At 40.6% G+C, this 25,246-nt stretch overlaps 1 protein-coding gene across 3 annotated transcripts in view; it reads left to right on the top strand.

The window, feature by feature from the left end:
* Positions 1-18,375: 18,375 nt before the first annotated feature.
* Positions 18,376-25,246, top strand: part of LOC147627809 (histone-lysine N-methyltransferase ATXR3-like) — a 51,369-nt gene continuing 44,498 nt past the window's right edge. The window contains exons 1-8 of one of the 3 annotated variants that reach the window (XM_086814784.1): positions 18,376-18,570; positions 18,864-21,051; positions 21,157-21,219; positions 21,327-22,799; positions 23,072-23,532; positions 23,774-23,928; positions 24,011-24,791; positions 24,878-25,084. In XM_086814784.1, the coding sequence (XP_086670910.1) occupies positions 18,948-21,051; positions 21,157-21,219; positions 21,327-22,799; positions 23,072-23,532; positions 23,774-23,928; positions 24,011-24,791; positions 24,878-25,084 (5,244 nt within the window). In that variant the 5' untranslated portion in view covers positions 18,376-18,570; positions 18,864-18,947. Of the gene's footprint in view, positions 21,052-21,156; positions 21,220-21,326; positions 22,800-23,071; positions 23,533-23,773; positions 23,929-24,010; positions 24,792-24,877; positions 25,085-25,246 lie in introns of all 3 variants that reach the window. The other 2 variants (XM_086814783.1, XM_086814785.1) reach the window with 2 other exon arrangements.

Genomic DNA, 25,246 nt, shown 5'->3' on the forward strand with positions numbered 1-25,246 from the left:
GAGATGGCAAAATCAATCATACAGGGCTTCATAGATAATAATGCCGATCAAATGCCACATAGGTCAAGGACAACTATGCATGGAGCTCGCGAGACCCAACGTGTTCTACCAACAATGTACAAACAGGTGGACATATTGCGTGAAGTGAATGACACACTTGTCTCGTTCGAATACCGGCCACTGTCACAACCATCATTCTCAAGATTGTGGAACACAGAGTTCAAGACAGTTAGTTTATCAAAAACCAGCATCTTCTCAAAATGCGACATTTGTACAGCAATCAAGGTCAAGTTGGAATCAACAAAAAATCAAGAGGAGCGTGCCAGATACATGGCACAAAGAAGGGCACACATGTTGAAACAAATGAGTTGTAGAAATCTATACTATGCTTGGAGGAGCTCTTCCGAAATGAACCCAAACAGATATTTGTGTATTATACATGATAAGATGGACCAGAGCAAGACTGCCATACCACAAATTAAACCAGTTCCTAAATCTCTCAATGGGGTTGAGAGGCTTCCAGTATCCTTAACAGGAATGCTCACTCATGGACATGGACAAACAGCTTATGGTCACTTTGCCTTGGGGTTATGGCCAAGTGATCCCAACTTCACAATTTCATCTCTCTCAAAATGTTTAAGAAACTTAGAAAGAGGAGAGAAACACATGTATGGTGACTTGAGCTCACAAAACTCAGATGCTAAACCACGAACAGATCTTTTTTATTGTGTTTTGTCTACTATGGCCCTGTATCAGCATATGGAAGTACTGAAGGAGAGAAATGCATATTGCAAGCAGAGCATTGAGGATGCAGATGCAGAGACAGAAACAAATGTGGATATAGAGGGAAATTGTTCTTCACATATGCAGTCAGTCTTTCATACTAACACACATGTGCAAGATAGGGGCAATGGAAATGCGTCAAGTTTAATGCCATCAAATTCAAGGACATTTTTTAAGAGATTGCCAAGGACGTTGTTGTTGCAACTTGACAATTGTGGTTTTGAAAATAAGAACCGTTATGTATTTGCCTATCTATCCCTATTGGTTGCACGAGGAGTGTTTGACATGGTGCAGCTTGGTTTTCTTATGGTTGGTCATACTCATGAAGATATTGATGCATTGTTCAGTCGCTTCTCTGAGAAGTTAAGGAAACAAACCATTTTCACATTTCCACATTTGATGAAGATCTTTAATGAGTGTGTTAACATGCATCCAGCACCCTTTCTCCTATAAAAGGTGGCAGACTTCAAAGGCTTTGTCAAGGGATGCTTACATGATGGAGCCGATAGCTTGATTGGACATTCAAAGCCATTGCAATTCAGGTTTTATATGAGTGATGGAATACCTTTGATGCAATACAAAGTACACCCCAAAAATGTTGATTGGTTACTAGAAAGCGGTATAGAGTTATGGAAGAGAAATGACCAAGGAGGACCCAAGCTTCCTGAAGGTTTTCCAAAAGTATTGCCACCCTTTGAGTATGTTAAGGAAAATGAGAAGGTTGTGGAGGGCTTAAAAAAACATGTCAATTGGTGGAAAGAGCACTTGCAAGAGAAAGGAGACCAAAGTGATTATGCTAAGTGGATCAATCCGGTCCTTGTCTATTGGGAGAATCTTATGCTAAACATGCAAACCCCTAGTGCAAGGGAAGACATTGGATTTTATGACTTTTGGCCAAGGAGTGTATGCGAAAAAGCTGAGCCTCTTAACCTTCAAGTGGAGGATAATGTAGATGAAGGGTTTGATGTAAATGAGGACCATTATTGTGGTCCAATGCGCAACAAACCTGCTGAAGAGTTCAACCCGACTCTTGATGTGTCTAAAGGAGATTTTGTGCTTGTACAACCTTGTGATGCAAATTACCCAATATGGTTGGGAGTGACAACAAGTGATGTTGATCAAAACATCACGCACTAACGGGCTCTCATACAACTCCAAGGAATCACCTTGCCTCAAAACATCGTGATTCAGCATATCAGGAGAGTTGGACCTCTCCCCCATCATCTTCTAAGCTGTCTTCCTCTATTTTTGAATCCTCTGGTTTCTTCATCTTCTTCCTCTAATATATTACTCTCTTGAATTAGCTCCTTTCCCTTAGCCATATGATATCTAACTTGTCTCCTCACAGGCTGGTCCAGCCCCAAAATTAGAAGTCCTCTCCACCAGTCTTGTCCTTCCCTCATAGCAATAAGCCATGGCCTCCCAAGAATTAGTGGGTATGCTTCTGACTTTGCTGGCATCACATGTACATCTAGTTTAGCATCTCATCCCAAAACAGTCACCTGTAGCTTCTTTACAATTCCAAAAACATCTAGCCTTGGCACTATTTGCCATTTTGACTCTGAATTCAGATGGGGCTCCAACCTTCAGTCGCAAGGCCTCCATCGTCTACTACTGGGTCATTACACATACCTGTGCACCACTATCAATATATTTGGGGACTCTATGCACCCAGGCTTCCACAATTGGCAAATAATAATTATCTCCTTTTACCTACACTACATTGATCTGACCTCCTTTTTTCTCTTTCCTAGAGCTTCTTGTGTGCTGACCAACTTACTCCACGTCCTCCTAAGTCTAGGGCATAATTGCAAGAGCTAGGGCCAAGTTAGACTAGGTCCCTTCTTCTAATTAGATCATATTCTTCCTCATAGACACCCAAAGGAAAATCCTGCATGCCAATGTGTCTTTTTTGGACCTGGTTTTCTTCTTTCCTTCCTTAAGCTGGTCTTCCACTTGCTTCCCTTTCTTCCTCGGTCGTGGATGGTCATGTCTCATTCTCTATCTCTACACCTCTAGTCCTTTTGTTGGCTAAAATGTCTGCTTCTTCATCCACTCCAATCAAGTTCCCTCTCCTTGTCTAGGTCCCTTTCTTGGCTACCTGCGGAACCTATGGCATCTGCTGATTTGGCATCTCGTCCCCTCTCCTAGCATCCTTCCTTTCTTCTTTCCTAGGTGCCAAAGGATAAAAATCACCTCCCATCCTCCTGAGGTAAGGTCACTGAGGAGATATATGACCCCTCTCCATATAATTGAGACACTAAACATTCATGTTGGGTCCTTCTCTTCCCCTACCTCTCAAACCATCCCTGTCTCCTACCCTAGGGGAATCCCAGTCTCCTTTACAAAAGGTTCCACTTCTTTCTCCATCTGTTGAGTCAGATGATTGATACCCTGCATGAGCTGATCAGCATAACCACTGAGACTACTGGAACAACTCCTTCTTCTCTTTTCTCCTCGGGCATAGCTGGCCTTCCTTCAACCTGAACTTCCCTTTGGTTTTAAGCCATTCTCTGCAGTTTCCACTCCTTCTCTCTAGCAATTCTCAAGGCTTTTTCAAAAGTTCCTGGCCTCTTGAGCTCCACTTTCTTCCTCAGATCTAAATGAAGGGACTGGATAAACATGTCCTTCTTAAGAATAACATGTGGGTGCTCTATTCCTAGGGAAAACATGTCCTTCTCAAGAAGAACATGTGGGTGCTCTATTCCTAGGGAAGTGTCCCATCTTCCCCACAGGTGTTCAAAATGATCCACAAACCTGTCAAACACATCAGATAGATTATGCTTTAGCTTCTGAATCTCTTGCCATAGAGCATCTGGTGATTCACCGTGCTTGTAATGCTGCACCAAAGCCACTTTGATGTCTTTATATGCCTGATCTTGATCGGGTTGGGCTCTCCACATTTGTAACCACCTTTTAGCATCCCCCTTTAACAACATAGACATCAATGTCAACTTATCTTCATCCCTATCCTTACCAAAGGTGAAGGCTGCCAATTCCATCCCTGCCAAAAACTCATCTGGATCTTCACTAGCATGACCATGGAACACCAAATCTGTCATCATGGCCATCTCCATAGCCGAAAACTTCTCAGACCTGCAAAAAAACTGAAGGGTGCTTCAAAGCCCTCCTTAGTTTTGGGGGCACCAAAACAATGATGTATCAGTGAACGTGCCTCTATAGCTCGTCCGAACACACCACCGTATGGAGGGATCTATAAACTAGCACCCTAACACCAACACAACAGTAAATCAAAGTACCAATCAGCTCAGCTAATGTCCTCTGTCCACCAGTTGACACAGTCAGACACCTGAATACTCTCCAAACCCCTCAAACTAGTTTAGCTAACTCCTCCGACTGTCCTCCCAAGTTAGTCTTGACCTCTAATAGCTCTGATCTTCACTTAAAACCCCTCAGCTCACCACCAGTTGACCAAAAGCACTCCCAGCTGACACCTAGACCACTTCCAATCCCTAACCTATCTAACTAACTTCCAACAGGTCTCTAATTGTCATCCCAAACTCCACAGGCTTCAAACAAGTCAAGATCCACCTTTCAATAACATCAGCTGACTAATCCAAACACACAACTAACTCTGTTAGACCCTGCTAACTCCAAATTAAAGCTTTTTGACACACACCTGGCTTAGCAAACCTCACATATTCACTCACTCATGAATTTCCTCATCAATAATCTCAAACCAAACAACAAAAGTAGAGCACAATCAACTCATCCATCCAAACACATAAGAAGCCTCTTGCATATAGATGATTATGAGCTTGTCTCAACAACCCTGAGACATGGGGTTCAAACAGTAGAGAGGGAAAATCGTTAAACTCTTCTAGTCTTTTCTTCAATTCCACTAAAAATTGGTAACAAAGGACTCTGCAGGCCTTCACCCTCAACCACAACAAGAATAATTGAGCAAAGCTTTGGTCCCACCCAAGTTCTAACAGAGATGCAACTCTTAGAGATCTTAAGGCACCAACCTTCTACAAGATCCTCTATCACCCTTGCACCCTCTGCTCTGACTAGACCCAAGCTCCTCAATCAAATCTTGCGTTGCCTTCTTCCCAAAACCAAAACAGTATTTGACAAGAAGCTACCATAGAGCTCTCTCTTAGAATTCCCCTGGCTTTCTCATAACTCTCTTCCCTGAAACAATGCTCTCACTGCTCTTATGACAACTCTCCTCCACAATTCTTCCCCGCAACTCTATGCTTCCTTTCTGGCTCCTGAGCATCTCCTCTTCCTCTACTGCGCATACAAGAGTTCTTTCTTCTTTTGGCTAGGGTTGACAACATCCGGTTCTATTATAGAAGGTGGCCATGCAACAGCCCCTTATTTCTTAAGGTTCTACTCATTCCCATCGGGTTTATTTTAAATTTCTGGGGTTGGGCGAGCACATCTATTGGGATCAAAGTTTTGGGCATAAAAAAACCTATCAACGTCCCAACGAGAGACACCAATCAAGTAGCAGCAAGCAGCGCACCGTCACCAGGAACCGACCGATGAGAACAGCGATTGTTGTAAACGACCCAATGCACACCGTTCACTGGGCACCAGTCGACAACAACAACGATGGCATGCCCACCGAAGATGGCACAAGCGATGAATGTCATCCACCACCAATGACAAGCACAACACGGGTGTCTCCTAAGAGACAAAGACAAGAAGTAGGCAATTCTCTCCCTTATACTCTTTTCGCAGCGCGGATGTCTCCTAAGCAGACAAAGACAAGAAGTAAGCGGTTCTCTCCCTTATACCCTTTACATGAGCTTTTAAAAATGCTATGTGGGATAAAGGGACCCCAGTGTGGCAGCGAGAGGTGAGCCGAGAGAAGAAGAAGGAGAAGAAAAAGAGAAGAAGAAGAAGAGGAGGAGGAGGAGAGAAAAGGAAAAGAAGAAAAAGAAAAAGAGGAGAGAGAAGAAGAAAAAAAGAAAAAAGAAAAAGGAGAGACAGAGGGGGAGAGAGAGAGAGAGAGAGAGAGAGAGAGAGAGAGAGAGAGAGAGAGAGAGAGAGAGAATAAGAATAAGAAGAAGAGATTAGAAAAAGAAAATAAACGAAAGAAAAAGTGATTATTATCAGCATCAAGATTACGTATTATGGACCTCTCGTTGTTAGATATGTGGATCGCTCTATAATGAGATCGACTCAAGCATTATTACTATACGGTTTTGACCAATTGTTCGATTCCATGGTTTTAGATATTTTCTCAGCTTCACAGGGACTTGTGATTAGGGTAGATTTTTCAAATTATGCACCTAGCTCAAGGCTATCATTATTCTAGGATATATGATTATTTCTTACACAGTTTATGTCATAATTATGAAGATAATAGTCTTGAGTTTGCGCTTGATGGTAGGCATGTTATTATGTGTGGTGTAAGCACTATTCCGATGATTTCTATCATGGAAGCCGCGTTAAGTTTTCAACAATTATCAACTCGACTTACGATAAGTCCTCATCTTAACTAAATAATTACATTTTTAGTTATTTACAAATTGTTTTAAATTCTCTATTTCTCTTAACTTTTTCATTTTGTAGCCAACAATACATCAAGGTAAGACTCTCTTATTTTTGGATTTTATTTTACGTCATCAAGTTTTCTTTAATATTGTTATTTAGGTTTATTTCACTTGGACTCAATATGGTCTCGACGATGATAAAGAATAATATTGTTATTTAGGTTTATTTCACTTGGACTCAATATGGTCGACGATGATAAAGAACAAGACCACCACCACGACTACTCCGACTCTTACGATAACATATTCACTTGATTTTTGTAAATTTCAAGGAGATTTCTTATGCATCAAAAATAGAACTTCTTGAAGAAACTGACCCTTCCATCTTGAACTTACTTTATGAATTTTTCATTATGTAGTAGTCTTGTGGTATGGGACATGAGATTAATCATGTGTGAAGTATTCTGATGCATACTTATCTCTAGATTTGTGTGGGATAATTTCTGGTGGTATGGGACACTAGAATTTATTACACATAGAAGTCCTTGATACAATGTCTCTTTTACATGTATGTGATATTTATCTGTGTGAAATTATTAAAATTAAGTGCTGGTTGTGAGTGAATCCAACCAATAGTAACATGTATGACACATGTAAGGAATGTGTAAGTTTGATTGTGAGTGAATCTAATCAACTCTTTTGAATTAATTATTGATGAGGGTGACCCAGTGTGGTGTAAGAATTAAGAGCAAATATGATTCTTTAGAGGGTGACCCTAGTTGGTTATGAGTGAATCCAACCAATTGTGCGAGTGAATCCAGTCAACTCCTAAGACATGTCTGATTCATGTAAAGATAATGGGAGTTTGATTGTGAGTGAATCCGATCAACTCTAAGACACGTGTTACGCGTGTAAAAGTTCTATAAGTCTAATTGTGAGTGAATCCAATTAACTCAAAGACACATGTGACACGTGTAAAGACATTGGGATTGAATCCTATAAATTATTGTGAGGGAATCCAATTAATTATGTAAAGACATTGAGAGTGAATCCAATGTGGGAACAATTAATGTGTTTAATCTCCAGCGTGTGCTGATAGTTACAACCGAGGATGGTTGTCTCCTCAACCGGGAGGACTGTCATGGGAGCGAGATTTTTGAAATATTTTATTATCCAATTTTTGTAAAAAGAAAGCTTGTAGAGAAAGCTTGGGCTAAACTAGCCATGTAACCTATTTTTGAAGTAATATAAATCTATAAATACTCAAGCGGCGCTACTTTTGGCACATGCTTGGGGGGGCAGTTTAGACCCAATCTAGTGCTCTCTCGTGTCTGTATTTTTCAGTTGGCACCCTTCCCAAGGTTCAGTGTACTTTCCTGTTTGATGTATACATTGTTTCAAATACACTGGCACCTCCTGTAAATGTAAAATTGTAGATAGCCGAATTATTGAAAACAAGTGATATCATACATTTCTTTCTTGTGAACCCCATGAGTTTTAGCTAAAATACTAAGATCTAAACAAGTATCCAATTTAAAACATAGAGCGATGTATAGATTTAAAGCTTCTTAAGCAAAATGAAGGTTGAACATGACTTTCCTACAACTCCTTATCCACTCTACTAACTAAAAGTACAAGTTTTAGCCATACTTTGGTCGCAAAGTAGTGTGAAATTAATAAAATAAGTCCTAGACTATATCTAGCTTAGTAGCCTAGTTTGGACATCAATAACTAATATGCCACTCATGCTAATATGAAAAGTGACCATCATGTCTTTAAGTATTCATAGAGTGCCATATCCCCATGTAATTTGACATATCACCATGTATGGTCATCCACCAAAGAATCCTCCAATGTAGTCTATACAAGTAGCCTAGATGACTAAGTCACTTTCTGATGCATATATAGATGACTTGCCATGCTTGTGCATATGAAGTCTTATGATGTGGATGTTCTCCATGATTTATTCTATCCTTCCATGATGTCAATCGTGTGAATTAGTCATGTATATTAATCACCATAGTCACTAGATGCTAAAAATTAATGAAATCTAATGTATGTACACATCATCCAACCTAATAAAGATGAAGTCCATGACCTACTGCTCTATCCCATGTATGATATCCATGTGCATGCATGCGATATCACCATCAAACAACATGATAAAAACAAGTTATTGTCTACATGCATAAGTGTACATGATAAAAACAACATCATCAAACAACATGATAAAAACAAGCTGTTGTCTACATGCATAAGTGTACAATGTTGTCTACATGCATAAGTGTACAAGCTGTTGTCTACATGCATAAGTGTACAATGTTGAAATATAGATGTTTCCAAACTCAACTGTTGTTGGGACAAATGATTCAATACCCATCAAAAGACATGCTAGGTTCAAAAAAGTAGATATTGAGAGCTATCTACCCATGATATCATTTCACGTTTGCGATCATCGTCACCTCAAATTCTCCACCTAAAGTTAGTGGATTCTTGCTTACGTTTCCAACAACCTGGAAGGATGAACTCACACCTTCAAGGATGTAGAAATAGAGTGTTTTATTTGTTAGGCATCCCATGGGCTTTAATGTATACAACCTTGAAGGATGCATGCAAATGAGTTTCAAGGCATGCAAAATTGACTTGCAAGTTTGAATTTGCTACCATTACTTATAGCATACATAAACATAAATCGAACATCTCTTTAATTAAATGGGATCCATACATTCTATCCAAGAACATCTCTTTAATTAAATGGGCTCTCTACATTCTATCCAAGAAAAAAGAAGGGATTTTGAAATAGTTCATCCATTAATATGTGCATTAGATGTATGGATTGGAAGAGCTTAGCTAGATCTAGCCAAACAATTAGAGTTGATTTTTTATTAGGTTTCAAGATGTCCAAAATGGAATCAACTAGCCCTGAGAGAGAGAGAGAGAGAGAGAGAGAGAGAGAGAGTTGATATTTCAAAAGAACATATGTAAGTTTTTGTTCCACTCCATTCAAGCTAAGGTTCATTTGTAGTGACAAGCATGCCTACGTCAAGAGTAAACACATGATAACCTAAAGAACTTTACTTCCAACTTGGAATGTAAAACTCCAATTAGAACTTTATTGAACCGAAATTTAAACTCCACATTAAAAGCACAAATGCTAGAAAAAGTGTAATAATTATATAAAGGTCACGCGCATGCCTAGATTAAAGCGGCACAAGATGAATGCTAAACTCAATGAACATACTTGACACAAAAAATGTTTTGTTAAGAACATTTGTGCATTAAGAAGAAACATGCCCTTTTTAAATTAAAAAAAAAGAAGCCTCCTTAGCCAAACATCTACTACCTTAAAGGGAAAATGTGGTTTGGTTGAGGTGTGTTGTATGGAAATGTAGGAGAGAGTGTGGATTGAAATCTTAGTTAAGAAACCTTAGTTAAGAGGTATGAAACCTTAATAGAGGTGAGTTAATGCCTAATGAAATGCTTGTATATACCTACGTGATGTGAAGTTGTGAACAATCACCAAGACACGAGCTAAAGTTTTCATGTGATATGCAAAGAGAAGCCATCATATGATGTACATGCCTAGGTACTTGCCTAATGATATGGCAATAATTGTCACGTCTGCAATATTGTTTGCTGGCGTGGCATCAATTACCCTTTTTGTATGTATTTAAAAAAAATATTACTGCTGCAAACGACCATGCAATACAACGTAATATACAAATAGTTTTGATAGTGTACTTATATCAAAAGGATACCTTAAAATAATTTAACTAATATAATTTATCTTAAGCTTTGATACTTATGCTTTTTGCAATTTATATTCATGATACAAATATACTCTAAAAGAAAAAAAAATATTAAAATAAGGAGGTGATTACAAATAGCTTTTTATCCAAGTAGCTTAGCGTATATCATTCATTCATTCATTCATACAATAAACAAATGGACATTATACCAGTTAAAATGAATGATAAAAGTGCTTTTACAATAATAAAATGCTCATAGACAAACATAAAACATATACTAAATATAACATATAAAGCTCATCAAATATTAGGTAGTGTAGTATATACAGATAGAAGTAGTAATAATACAAATTTATATCATTCATTCATACAATAGACAAATGGAAAATGTCATTGGCCATACCAGTTCAAATGAACGATAAAAGTGCATGTTACGAGGATAAAATGCTAAGTGACGATAAATAAATAGACATATGCAATTTGGGGGGTCAAAATGAACAATGAGAGGGAGAAACAAAGACATGTCCTAGATCTTAACCCTGGTGGCATCCTTAGGCCCTCATTGAAATTGACCTTAGTCTTTCTCTCCCATACACCCTAATTATTAACGTTGGTAGGGAAGATTTACTCATTAAGCAACCTATCACATATAGGAATCTACCCAATGGATGTTTTCATTGCAACAGACAGGGGCACTATATTATGAACTATCTGGCTAAAAATCCTCCCCCTATTTTAAACCCAGGAAACTAGGCTTCTAACTTTGATATGTAGAAGTTTGTTGTTCATTGAATATGAAAAACTACAATAATAGAGGATGCATCTGCTTACCATAATGAAAAATTCTCTACAGCTAATGATAGATGATGTTGAATACCAACAAACCTATCAATCTGGTGACTCCAAATTTGCCAGATTCCTCTCCTTCAAAGGTCTATTTGAGGGTATGCTAATACAAACGAAACAATGACTCAAAATTCACTTTTAATTATAGGCCCCTATAAAATCAGCCTCAAAACCCTAGAGAAATTGTGCTTAATATTTCTTAGTATATTAACTGGATAGGCTAACTGGGTAGACACTCTAATAAACCATGATGGATTTCAATAGATAAAAGGGAAAGGTAAGAGCTATAGGGATAGCCATAACAGACCCCAGAAAGTCCCCTCGGGTAGAACTAAGCCCATAACCAAAATCAAAAGAAATGATGGTCAACAAAATACTATCTTTTAACTTATAGACCCCAACAAAACTCTTATGATAAAAAATTGGCTATTCAAGGAAAAATTCAGTTCAACTAATTGTGTTTCTAGGAGGTTAAGAAATTGGTGTAATGTCCAATGTTTCAAAGGACTATATATGGCACATTACATATCATCCTCATGGAAGAGGAGGCATGACCTTGGGATACATAGAAGATGGGCTAACTCCATCATTGGAAAGCTGATTGACCCATCTAACAGATGGATAGCTATCAAGATGCAAACTGACTCACAATGGTACGTGGAGTCCTTATATGCCTTTGGTACATGGTTGAGTCTCAATTGACAAAATGCAAGGCTTGGGACTCACCGTCAAAGGTCACGAATTAAAAGCATGGATGGTAAGTAAATTTACCTTGGACTTGATAGATCTAGCCTCAAATCTTGAATTTACATGGCCAAATGGGAGGGTGGACCCCACAATAGGTAAGAAAGGCTCGACAGATGATGCTACATGAGTGGACCTCTAGCTCTAAAATAAAACGATTCTAAGGTCACCATTTCGTCCTACATTTTACCCAAATCTCTAATTATAAGCTGATCTTGGTGTCTATCCAAAAATCTGATAGCAAGGACAAAGCTGGTTGGTTCCATGTAGATCCTAGTCTTTCTCACTTGCCTTCAGTCAAATTTGAGTCGGAGGACATTTTTCATAGGGAGTTCTACAAGGCTTCATCTTGTTGAAATTTGAGCATAATGATGAGCTAGGGTGGATCATACACTAGAATCAACATGATTAACAAAGTGATTAAGAAATGATTAAGATGTAATTAGTGAATAATTAGCAGATAGATTAATGTAGGCATGGATACTCAAAAACCAGCAAATTCTCATTAGGGCTATGCCTCAATTTATAGAGTTTACATCAAGCATCAAATCCCATTGATTTCTCCATGATTCACTCCCAGAATATCTCCACCTTTTGCCTGATTCTCTCCACCTCTTCTCTTTTCCCTGAATATCTCCCAAAATATCTCCACACTCCTAAATTCCCTCATGCTACCCTTTATTCTCTCCCAGTAGATTCTCCTAACCTTTTCACAGGTTCTTTCACAATTACATCTCCTCTTTTACAGCCTCTATCCAAGAGCTTGTTCCCACACACACCCTATTCACTTGTATTTTTCAACACCTCCCCTCAAGTGAATACTCCTAGTACACCTAGACCCTATACCAAGTTTGCCTCCCCTTACTTGGAAGTCCGCGACCAGTGTCTACTCCTCCCCTCAAGTTATCTCAGCACACCTGGACCCTGTATCAAGTTTCTTTCTTACTTGACAGTCCGCGACCAGTGCCTCAAGTCCCTAAACTCCATAGTCCTTGACACTCTCTCTCTCTATGTGTCCAAGGCTACTATAAGTGCCCGCGACCTTGACTAAAGTGCTCACACATACATCTACCACGTGGCCTACATCATCGGTGGCTCAGAGGTGGTTTTACTTTATTGGGACAGGTTACATTGGGTTGTGGGGTCTCTCTCTCTCTCTCTCTCTCTCTCTCTCTCTCTCTCTCTCTCTCTCTCAGAGATTTTCACATGGCTCCTCACTCTTTGGAGCCTCACATCTTCTCTTGTCTTCAGTCTTCTTCTCGTGGCAGCATCTCTCCACGTGTCCGTCTCTTCTTTCAGTCTTCTCGGGGTAGCTTCTCTTCTTGTGGCAGCTTCTCTTCTCGTGTCCATGTCTTCCTTCAGGTCTTCTTCTCGGTGTGGATCCTCTTCTTGGGAAGAGATATTCTTCTTCTTTCATGGCTGGGGCCATGAGCTCGTCCGTCAGGTCATTTTGCTCCATGTGAGCAACATGTTTCAATGTTTTGCTGACAGTTCCTTTGGGCTTTTTATGTTCATCTTTTATTATTATGCAATGCAAACCCAAATTTATGCGGGAGGTCTTACCTCTTGCCTTAATCTGGACAAGGGCAGTGTCTGTTCCCATTTTTACACTGATAAAATGTGCCCAATACATAATGCGTATAGCATTCATTCTCATGCACATTCCAAATGCAATTCTAGCTGTGAATAATCTTGAATTTGAGTGAGATTTACAGGCATTAACCAAGGGTTAAATGCAAAATGACGATTTTCACAATTTTATCAGCACAATTTTCCCAGAAATTACACTAAATTAAGGGTAACCAATTTGTACGGGATGGTTGGAGTATCAAACCAACTCCGATTTGAAATCTGAAGTTATAGGAATCTGTATCAGATACCTAATGGTTAATTTGAACCCTCAATTGCACCAAAGTACAGTGATTAACACTGATTAATCACTGATTAGCAAATTAATACTCTGGTTTGTGTGCAGAAAACAGAGTATGCGGGGAGCCCAGATCTGATGCCTTCCACTTCAAATGAGCTCAAATGCTTTGAAAGGCATCAATAGCAATGAGTCTAGTAGAGGATTAAGCCAAGAAACACAAGATTTGACCAAATAATGAAAGCTTAATCTCTGTTTTACCAAAGTCACCTGCAGATTTGATGAAGAGCTTGGATCTCACTGTAGACTTGATGAAATTGATTTCTGTCTTCACCAGCTTGTAGAGCATGCTTGATTACCCCTTGAGCTAAGAGGAATTAGCTCAATTTGATTTGATGAGCTCAAGATCTGCAAATTACTCAGAAAATTCAGCGCTAGAAAAAACGTGAAGTTCTCCTGAACTCGCCGGCGGTTTGCTGCGTTTTCTTGATGGGCTTGAAGCCAAGGACCTTAGCTAGCTATGGTTAGAAGCTTTTGCCCTAATTTGATGTGTGCTAGATGCTAGAGACCCTCCACTGGCTGGGGGTGAAGGGGAAGATGAAAAACTCACTAAAAACTGATTTTTTTGCTAATTACTTACTAATCCTGATTAATTCTCTAATGGGCTCATAAATCTGGTTGATTCTAGGCATGGCTCTGATACCATGTTGAAATTTGAGCATAATGATGAGCTAGGGTGGATCATACACTAGAATCAACATGATTAACAAAGTGATTAAGAAATAATTAAGAAGTAATTAGTGAATAATTAGCAGATAGATTAATGTAGGCATGGATACTCAAAAACCAGCAAATTCTCATTAGGGCTATGCCTCAATTTATAGAGTTTACATCAAGCATCAAATCCCATTGATTTCTCCATGATTCACTCCCAGAATATCTCCACCTTTTGCCTGATTCTCTCCACCTCTTCTCTTTTCCCTGAATATCTCCCAGAATATCTCCACACTCCTAAATTCCCTCATGCTACCCTTTATTCTCTCCCAGTAGATTCTCCTAACCTTTTCACAGGTTCTTTCACAATTACATCTCCTCTTTTACAGCCTCTATCCAAGAGCTTGTTCCCACACACACCCTATTCACTTGTATTTTTCAACACATCTCTGATAAAAGCACGGGCTAGTGCTATTTAGAAAACGTGGAATCTTCTAAGGCTAGTTAAGAAAAAAACTAACCTGCATGGAGGCAAAAGAAAGAGGGAGAAGACAGAACTCCTAAAAAAGCTTGAAGCAAAAGTTAATGCAAGAGTCAACACCAATCAAACCCCATACCTTCAAAACCAAAGCAGATTTGAAGAAAGATCAGGAGATAGAATCAAATCACGTACAACTATTCTTAAGGGAATGGTCGGTAGGAGTCAACACCATTCAAACCCTATACCTTCAAACCAAAGCAGAGTTGAAGAAAGAAGAGGAGATAGAATCAAATCACATACAACTATTCTTGAGGTAATGGTGGGCAGGAAAAGGGGAGTTAAAGAAAGAAGATGAGATAGAATCAAATGACATACTACTATTCTTGAGGGAATGGTGGGCAAGAAAAGGGAACACGCCAACAAAAGAAACCTTTGCGATGCTGAAGAGAAAAAAAAAGGGAAATTGTTCCTATGTTAAGGGATAATATGGGTAACCTTCCTTCCACTAACAAAGAAAATCTATGTAGAGTCAGAACCCACTTTGTAGGTCCACTGAAGACGGGAGGCTTGTGCTGAAGTTGCCTTATGTCAGAAGAAATTTGTCCCCTCTTCTCTAGCTTCCATGTTGGGTGGAAAAATACCTCTAAGAAGGTGAACTTGGAGATGCCATCGACTCCCTACAGACTAGTAAAATCCCGAGCTTGGATGGGTTGCCAAGTGAATTCTTTAAGTGTTTCAAGAGTTTCTTGGTTTCTCTCCCCTCTTGTTGCAAGTATGGAAAGAGTCTATCAGGCTTAGGACCCTTCTAAGGTTAATAAATGAAGGAATTATAAAGTTGATCCACAAAAGGACTCCAAGGGGAATTTGGGAAATTGGAGGCCTGTCAATGCTCTCCTTTGTGTATAATATATTTGCGAAAGCCCTAGCCAAAAGGTGTAATGAAGTAGATTTGGTTGCACAAGCACATGGGGGATGGGGCCTAGGCACTTGGGCTTAGGGTCATTTACATGTGTACTTTGGGGGGGGCCTTGGGCTATATTACACATAGGGCTCATGGGAATTGTACCCTTTTGATCATTATACATTTCAGGAGTACACTTACTCCTTGGGAGCTCTAAGCTTCCATGGTGAACTTCTCCCTCTTGAGATTTTAGGATGGTGACCCACACCCATGTTGTCACTCCATGCTTTGAGTGGCCAACCCTAGTTTCTTGAAAAAGGCTTTAGATCAACTGGATGCCTGGGTCAAGAAAGAGCAAAAGGGTTTCATAAAAGGTAGATTCATCTTAGATGCCATAATTGCTTTGTGGGAGGGTTTTGAGTATGCTTAGACATCTAATCAAGATTTCATATTCTTCAAAATTGATTTTGATAAAGCTTATGATAGGCTTGAATGGGACTTTGTTCTTCAATCTCTTCATAATATGGGAATTGGGCCAAGATTTATTAAATATGTGCATACATTATTTGGAAATGCTAGTGCTAAAGTTGCTAAAGTTGTTAAATGGTCAATTCTCAACACCATTTGTGCTCAAAAGGTCCATCCTTTCCTTTAGCACCCATGCTTTTTAATATTACTGTAGATGCCTTGGGTTGGCTGGTTTAAGATGCCATGTAGAAAGAAGCCATAAAGAGGGATTACCTTTCCTCATAGTTAGGAGCAGCTGTGCCTCCAACAATTTGCTGTTGATACTAATAGTATGGTTCATAATGACAATAGGTCCTTCTGGGAGTGTCTCGAAACATTCTATCTAGCTTTTAAATTGGAATTAGAACTTTGTCGCTGCATGAACCCCCACAAATGGCTGTTGGACCAAGTTGTCAAATAATACCAAAGGGTATAATATTTAGGCTCCTTGGTATACCCATGGGATTTGGAGTTAGTCTTCACACTAGAGTGTGGAAATGGGTAATGGATAGAATAAAGTAGAAGTTTGAGAAATAGAAAGGGTTACAAATAGGGATTGGTAGGCATACTTACGGTATTGAAACATATTCTAATCCCTTCCACTATTTTTTCTTATCCTACTGGAGACCCTCCAATGCAGAATGAAACCCCTTGAAGCCTTGTGTAGAAACTTTTTATGGGGGGGAGACTTAGAAAACTTCACGCTGCCAAAAGTCACCTGAAAGTAATGCGCATTACCTAAAAATAAAGGTGGCCTAGTCTCCCATACCTAAGAGTCCTTGGCTATTAGGATGGTCTCCAAATGGATGATCAGAAGAAAGGAATATTAGGCACAATTGTTGCATAGAGATAGATGCCTTCAAGTTTTCTATCCAAGCCTATCCAAGATGGAGAGACTCCCCTTTATGCCCTATACTTGAGCAACATTTATATCAAATCTAAGAGTTAAAGGGTCTTTGGAAAGCTTGGAACAAGTGCAAAACAAGGCTCACCTTAACAAGCAATTTGAAATTCAAAGCATGAATTCATCACTTGGGCTCCCTATGGTTCTCAATGGTCTGTAAGGATTACATTCCCCTTGGTCTAATGTCATATGCTTGCAGGTAGCAACATGGGAAGATGTCTAGAATTTCCAACATGATAGATGGATGTCCCAAGTTGAACTAAGAGCAACTTTTAGACTAAATGAGGATGACCTAGATCAGCTCATTAGCAGGTTTTCCTTATGGAATAGAAATATTGTTACTTTCATACAGATCAAAGGTGAAATGGAGGTCTGAGCTTTTGTTTGGTCAAAATATGACAGTCTGCTCCTAGTACCTAGTTCTAAAATTGTGGAGCCCCCTCTCTATGTTAAGCTTAACTCTAGGTGGAATCTCCCTTGGGATAGAAGGCAATGGCACTTCAGATTTACTAACATTTGGTCTAACACCATTGCCCCCAAAATCTCTTCTCCTATGGGCTGATTCTTCATAAGGCCCTCTGGACGACACAAGAGAGAGCTCAAAGGATTGGCATCGGGGATGGTTGGTGCCCTAGATGTAAAGGGGAGATTGAAACCAATCCTCATCTTTCTTCTAGGAAAAATAAGAGAGCTCTTGATTTTTTGTCTACCATCATATGTGGATACCTTTAGCTAGAAAGAATTGTTGCTTGGAGAGGCTAAGGAATATTAACATATCTTTGGAATGTGATTAGAGCCGCCTATTTGTGGATGATATGAATTTCCATAAATGTATGTGTGTTTCAGGGCAAACAATTGATCTAGTGCATGGACTGAGGTGGTGGAGACAAAAACCAAACTAATGATGGAAATTGAAGATTTGGAGAACTTCCAAACAGAGAATATGGAGATTGATCTGGCCAATATGTCAAAATGACTCAACTATGTAGAAAAGATCATTGAGATTTTAAAAAGGGACTCCACTTTACAAAATATCAGGGATAGTCAATAAGCATCTGATTGTTTCCTCTTCTAAGGAATGTGTACTTCAAAGGTACGCTCCTTAGATAAAAAGCTATTTGTAATAAAGTTCTCTTTTTTTTAAAATATAAATTTTAATGCTCGTAGACAAACATAAAACATATCACTAAATATAATTATATAAAGCTCATCAAATATTAGCTAGTGTAGTATATAGATAGATAGCGTAAATATATAATTGCCGTATATTTTACATAATCACAAATTTAGTTTGTTGACGTGTCATCCGGCTCAGCTGGCAGTTGACGTGGATGCCAAGGCGAAGGGATGACGGCGGCAAAGATGACGGCGGGTCATCATGTTATGTTTTAGATTTGGGGGGCTTCTGTATACACACACACGTTCATGACGCCGGAGGCTTTCCAATTCTGTCGATTTTCCCTCATTTTGTATTTCCGGATCTTTGTCTTCGTTTTCTTCTTCCCCCGGCTGCTGCTGCACCTTCTACTGCTGCGAGAGAGCAGATATGGCGCCTGATTTTGCATCGCGGTGCCCTAGATCGAGCTCTTCTCCTCCACAAAACAAGGTATCACTTCTCCGTTGCAAACCCTAATCTCCATTGTCTGCAAACCCTATCTCCATTGTCTGCAAATCCTAATTCGTACCATTTGTCTGTTAACCCCAAATCTTTACTCATCTTCTCTCAATTTTTTCGTTATCTCCAGTTCAAGCTTCTTCCCCCTCCCATACTCTCCTCCTAAAAATCACGATAACCAACTTACCGCGGCCTGCTTGCCTCTTGACCTATCATGCGCAGTGAGTTCGCCATTCTTCGGGGTTTCGTCTTGGCCGATGCTTATGCCCTTTCGGACCTGGCAGGCTGTCCCGCATGAGTGCATCCAGAAACACAACGAATTTTCGCAGAGGACAATTGCACCCCTACAGTGCCGATTCTAGAGCTCCATGGGTGATGGAGGATGCGCCGTCTTGTCATTCCGGCATCCGCTAACTGAATTCCGTAACTCGGAGGTGTGCCACAGGGAGCAACTGAAAGGCAGGAGCAGAAACTGGGGGGTTGGATTAGGGTTACCTCTGGTTCAGGAACGCCCTGCTGTACCACATGATGGCAAGAGCTCCACAGGGCCTTCTGTGTCAGTAATTGACATGGAGCCTGGTAGTTTTTCCCAGGTTGGGAAGTCCGCAGGAGATGGACATGACAAGCGGAATAAGAGGCAGAAATCGAGATGGGATATACGTGCAGAGAGTATTTCACTGATAGGTGTGGAATTGAATGCCACACCTGAAGGACCTGTCTGCGAGCTCAAAATAGCCCCAGGGACAGGCCCCGGCACTCATGGAGTAGAGCAGCAACAACAGGCTGGGACAGATAAAGGACCTGTTGTGCAACAGTGCTGGAGGGAAGGTCAGCCGACGTCTTGTTGCAACGTTACTGGGGTGGCAAATGATGTTCCGGGTGGTTGTCAAGTGAATCCTGAAAGAGAACAATGGCAGGTGGCAAGAATTACAGAATGCAGTAATCAACTTGAGAAAAACTTTGCCAGGCATATACATTCTCAGAATGAGCAGTCATCTGGGAACAGTGAAGGTGCTTGCATTCACCCCAGTAGAGATGGAATTTCTGAGAGCTCGTCTCATTCAACTAATCAGGAGACAGTCTCAGGAAGCTCGATGAGCAGGCATGATGGAGGTCGTGGCCTCTCTGTCAGTAGGGAAGATAAGAAACATAGTTGTGAGATTATGTCTCAGTCAGAAAAAAGTGAGAAAGCTTCAGAACCTTTAGCAATTGAGTATGGAAAAGGTGGCCATCTCCCCCATAGTAAGAATAAAGACATGCTGCATACTTGGGAGCACTCCGCTGTCTATGATCTCCATGGACCAAAGCAAGAAGCAAAGGAGAAAAGGACTAGTAGTGATTGTGACCTCCATTATAGCATTTCTTGTGAGCACTCTACTGGCCGTGCTTGCAGTGGACCAAAGAGAGAGTCAAAGGAAAAAAGGAGTTGTGACTGGAGTGATTATGAATTGCATTATTCTCTGTCAAACACTGGTTGCGGAGGGAAGGAAAATGGTGGAGATGGTGACAGCCATATGACCACCAGAGATGAAATGCCTGATCATCAAGTGGAGAGAGAATCTCATGGCTGTAAAGGGCATCACAAAACAAGAGAGAGGCTGCATGAGAGTAGACCAAGTTCTGAGCATGAAGAGTTTTATAATGATTCTGACAGCCACACAGTTAGAAGTTCGTTTTCTGATAAGAGTGGATACAGCAATCATGGAAAAGATTACCATAGCGGGAGTGGGGTTTGTAAAGATAGAAATGGCTTTTATGAGAACCCTCTTAGTGGCAGTGGTGGAAGTAGCCATTCTGTCAGAAGAGATGGTAATCATCACAGTGAGCAGAGAAACTTGGATGGAAAAGAGACGAACATTGCCTCTCAAGACTATTCTGTCTATCGTCATGGCCCATCTACCACTGCAGGGAAGGATGATTTTTGGCCCGTGGAGATGGATGTTCCAATGGACCTGTCACCCGCCCCGGCAGAAGATAATACAGCAAGGCCCTGTGAAGTAGTGGGGATTGAAACTGTTGATTTAGTTCAGAATGATCACATTGGCACTGACCCTCACAACTTTTATGCAGAGCCTAATTGCAGAGGCTGGATTTATTTAGATTTTGACGGTATTATACAAGGCCCGATGGAGCTAAGTATGTTGAAACGTTTACTGGAAGATGGCAGGCTGCAGTCGGGTCATATGGTCAAGCTTGATGGAAGTAATGAGTGGTTTACACTTGAACATGCTGGATCAATACCAGCAAGCTTTGGAGAAGCTGTCATGCTTCAACCAGCTCAGTCTCTTAAAGGCGAGAGTAAGGCTGCACAGTGTTTGCAGTCCATGGTTGTTGAAAGCACCTTTGATGAGAAAATGACAATTGGTAGCCTTAGTTTTGATCTCTCAGAAGACTTTCAAATTGATCAGCGTGTGGAACAACTTATGCAGGGTTTTGCCCTGATTCCAGGGAGAGAGGAGGAGGTAATTTTGGGTATGTCTTCTCATTCTAGCCAAAAGTTTTTATCAGTAGCGAAGTGTTTTTACTAATTATGTGCTTAGGTGCGTTTCTAAATACCAAATGTTGATGGAAATGTAGAAGCTTTAGACAATGCAGCTAGACAGGAGTGTCCAGAGGATGAACAGGAAGTGGACAATGAAGGTGATCTAACAGTCTCTACTTGAGTGACAATTTTTCTCATGAATTTTTTTACTGTTTTAGGGTTGCAAGTAATTTTCCCAATTCTTTTTTCCCTGGTTTCTTTTTAGGTTTTGAGTGCATTACTCAAGTTTGGCTACTTGGAAGTGCAGAGTCTCTGCAGTCTCATGGTGGTATCGCTGCTCATTGGAATGACGGCCAGCTAAATAGTGATGGGCATTGTTTTGAAGGCTTTGATTTGAAGTCTCAAGCATTAAAAGAGTCCATCAGAAGGACCGGCATTGACAGTGATGTGGACATGGTTGGAGTCAGCATCAGTGTTTGTCAAAGTGCATTTCAAAGCTCACGGAAGTGGACTACAAGAGGTGGTGACTGGAAATTGATGTGCCACTTGGAGAATGTAACAAATGCGAAAGATTCGGTGGGTCTGGAAAGACTGGAGAAAATGGTGTTGAATCGGGCTATTCCTCTTTGTGAAAGAAGGCATTACAGCTTACCAGACCCTCGAAGAGGGTCTTCCCTCTATGAAGTTTCGAAGTGTAGGACTCTTGAGTTGCCACCTTGGGCTTATCGCTATTGGGAGGTTAAGAAAGATTTCTTCAAAACAACTCTTGAGAATGTGAATGTAATTTCACCGTCCCTTTCGTGCACTCCCAATTCCCAGGCTTCAACACCTAGAGATGGAATACATTTTGAGGGGTCAAAGAAGTTAAAATCTAGCAAAGTTATTACCGTATCTGAGCAGAAGGTGGAGAATCCTACTGTAAATTCAGCTGGAGTTGCTCTGACATCAGGCCATTTGCCATCTGTCTTGTCAGAGCAGAACCATCAAAAAGATTGTCCTTGTGAGGGTCCTACAAGCTTGGCCTATCAAGAATTGGAATGCTCAAATCTTCAGTTGACAAGGCATGATAAACGCTTAGCAGTGGTGGATGAAATAACTGAGGAATACATCAAGCCAGTGCAACAGGTACCAAGCAAAGAGGACCTGAGGCTAGAGACAGGGGAGTGGTTTTACCAAGATGGAACTGGCCAGGAAATTGGCCCATTTACGTACATGCAGCTTCAATCAAAAGCTCAGGGAGGTTTGCTCTATGAAGGCAGCTCTGTCTATAGAAAAAGTGATGAGACTTGGGTTCCTCTATGTATAAGCGGATTTTCTAAAGTACCTAGCTCTCATCCAAATTTAAAGTGCCCATCCAAACATGTGGAAGAAGGGGATACTAAGGAGGAACTTGTTCCTGAGGGACACCAGACATTATGGAACTTTCATCAGCTTTACCCTCAGTTTATGGGCTACATGTGTGGAAAACTGCATGAACATGTTATGAAGTCATATAAAAGTCGGGACTTTGCTGCTATGTTGCATGAAGGCTCAAGGAATTGTTTTGGTGATAAGAAATCCAAGAAAGTAAGTACAACAGACATACCTGCTGCTGCAGTCTCTGTACAGTCTGAAAATTCCAGCAATCGGTCTACCAATGGGCTTTCAGAGTTAAAAGTGGAGGGGGATAGATTTGATTTGAAACGCATAGAGAGTGACCCTTTTGAGCGTGTGTCATCAGCAGTGAACACAAGCTCAGGTATGTCATTCTCTTTTTTTTTTCTTGTGATTTTTCATAATCTGAAGTGCCAGGTTTTGTACCTGGGACCCACCCTTAAACAGGCTCTGTTGCAGTCGCTCAGGCTAGAGCCCACTGGCAACTATGTCATATTCTAATAGGGTCTTATTAGCTTTTCTGTGCAGTGCTTTTGTATTAAGTCCCTTTGTTTGTTGATGACTAGGATTTTCTTGTGTCTTTTTTGAGCTCATTAGCTTTTGCTTCTTTGGCTTATGATGTGGACTTTTCAAAAGATCGCAGCGTGGGCAAAACGAGGAGCTTGCTGGACATAGAAGATGGGAGGATGCCTTCAGTGGTTGTAGGGGCAGAGAAGGAAGGTAGAAGCTGGAGCACAGAACCCATGGATTGTGACACCCCCCTCTCTTTAGAGCAAAATTCGGAGACCAGTCAGGTAGCCAGGTCCAATGAATCTGCCAAACGAGTGAAATTACAAAGTATTGGAAAGTTCATCAAAGTGGGAGCAGACAACTCCCATTTTAAGATGGTTTCAAGGGAGTGTGCTGTAGTGGGTTCTCATGCAAGGGACCTTAAGCATAAACAGAAATCAGCGTATTCATCTGGTGGTGAAGTCAATACCCATCCTTTGACTAAGGGAGAGTTTTCTCCTGCTGTTGACAGAAAGCTAGAGAAGGACATGGCCCATGTTCTCCAAACTTTAAAAGATGCAAATGTGAATACCCTCTCTTCTTGTCAGGTACTGTTGTCACCCTCACATTCATGTGTCTGCTTTGTTTTGCGGTAAAATAAATCAATATAGGAACTTCATAGTAACTTCCTCATTACCAACATAAGACCTCCATGAAGTGGTTTTGCATGACTTTTGTCAACATGAACTGCATAGGTAATTGTATTTGGCACAGAGAGATTTGCAGCATGCACGTTTTGGTCCTAAGTACAAGGTTAGAGTAATGTTGTTTTGGCATGTTGGCCTTCAGGTTCCAGATAGCAAGAAAGTATCATCGGCACGGTGCCGGGTATTGGCATATCTAGAGATAGAAGATAAGTTGCGGCGTGGGTCATATCCAGCAAATATGCAGGGGTTCCGTTCATTCAAAACTGACTTGTTCAGTGTGTCTAGAATGCTTTTTCGGTACGATGCATGCCTTGGAGTTTGCTTGCTTTTTCTTGTCTTATTTGGCAACTGGCCGAGTCATCATTTTCTTTGATGGCAGAATTAAGGATAAGGAGGCTGGCGAAGTATTTACAAATACTTTTCGCCTGATCATGCCACTTCAAGATCAATTGAAAGGCACAGACATCTCACACTCCAAGCCTTATAAAAGAAAACACCAGGAGTGCAAGTCCAGTTCTTCTTTGGCTGGTAGAAAGAGGAGGATTGGAGATGCAATGAAAAGGCAGGGCATGGGAAAGAGGAGAAAGGGTCTTGATGAAAGCAGTGAAGATGAAGAGGGTGATTACCACTTCACATACGAAACCGAAACTTCTGGTTCAGATAAAGAGGACGATTATTTCTCTCAAGATGATGAGGATGAAGATACAGATGAATCTGATTCTAAAGTTGAGAGGGAGTCTGAAGGAGAAGGTGAAGTGCTTGGTGAAAAGGAGCCCTTTTCTGAGGATGAGACCGATAGTAGAATCTGGGGGGCACGGATGACAAAAGCTTCCATGGTTCCTCCTGCCACCCGCAAGTATGAGCTAATTGAAGAGTATGTGATAGTTGCAGATGCAGATGAAGTGAAAAAACGCATGGGGGTAAACCTGCCAAAAGATTATGACAAGATGGTTCGGGCTCAGGAGGATAGAGGAATTGAATATTCTCATCTTGAAATGCCTGAACTTAGGGAGTATAAGCCCCGGAAACGTGTTCATGAAGAGGTGGTGGAGCAGGAAGTTTATGGGATTGATCCTTATACCCATAACTTGCTGATGGACTCCATGCCTGCTAGTAGATCCGATTTTCCGGAGACTAGAAGACATCAGCTTATTGAGGAGGTTTGCATTGTGACATCAACGCTTTGGTGTTGTTCAATGGCTTATGGCAAATCTTAACTGTCTTACTGCAATCTTATAAACTGCAGGATTTTCTCAAAGCATTGAATCAAGAGGTCAGACAATTTACAGGAAGTGGGAAAGCACCTACCAAGTATCCTTTGGAACATGCTGTGAATAGAGCATTAGAGGAATGCACGGATTCTGCAAAAAGGAGTTTCATTTCTGCTCTGTCAAAAACAATGAGGAGCAGGAAGGATAGCCACATGAAGGATAACTATGTGGCCTACAGGAAGGTAAATGCTTTCAAAAAGTTACCAAGTCGGAAACTTGTGAAGGGATGAGACTTTTGCAACAGAAATATAGATCATGCTGTGTCAAAAAGTCAACCTTGTTTTTGGATTGAAGCTTCAAGTGTGGCTCTCTCTCTCTCTCTCTCTCACACACACACACACACC

Source organism: Cibotium barometz, chromosome 20, assembly GCF_041138505.1.
Source record: "Cibotium barometz isolate CiBa-2024 chromosome 20, ASM4113850v1, whole genome shotgun sequence".
NCBI classification, from domain to species: Eukaryota; Viridiplantae; Streptophyta; class Polypodiopsida; order Cyatheales; family Cibotiaceae; genus Cibotium; species Cibotium barometz.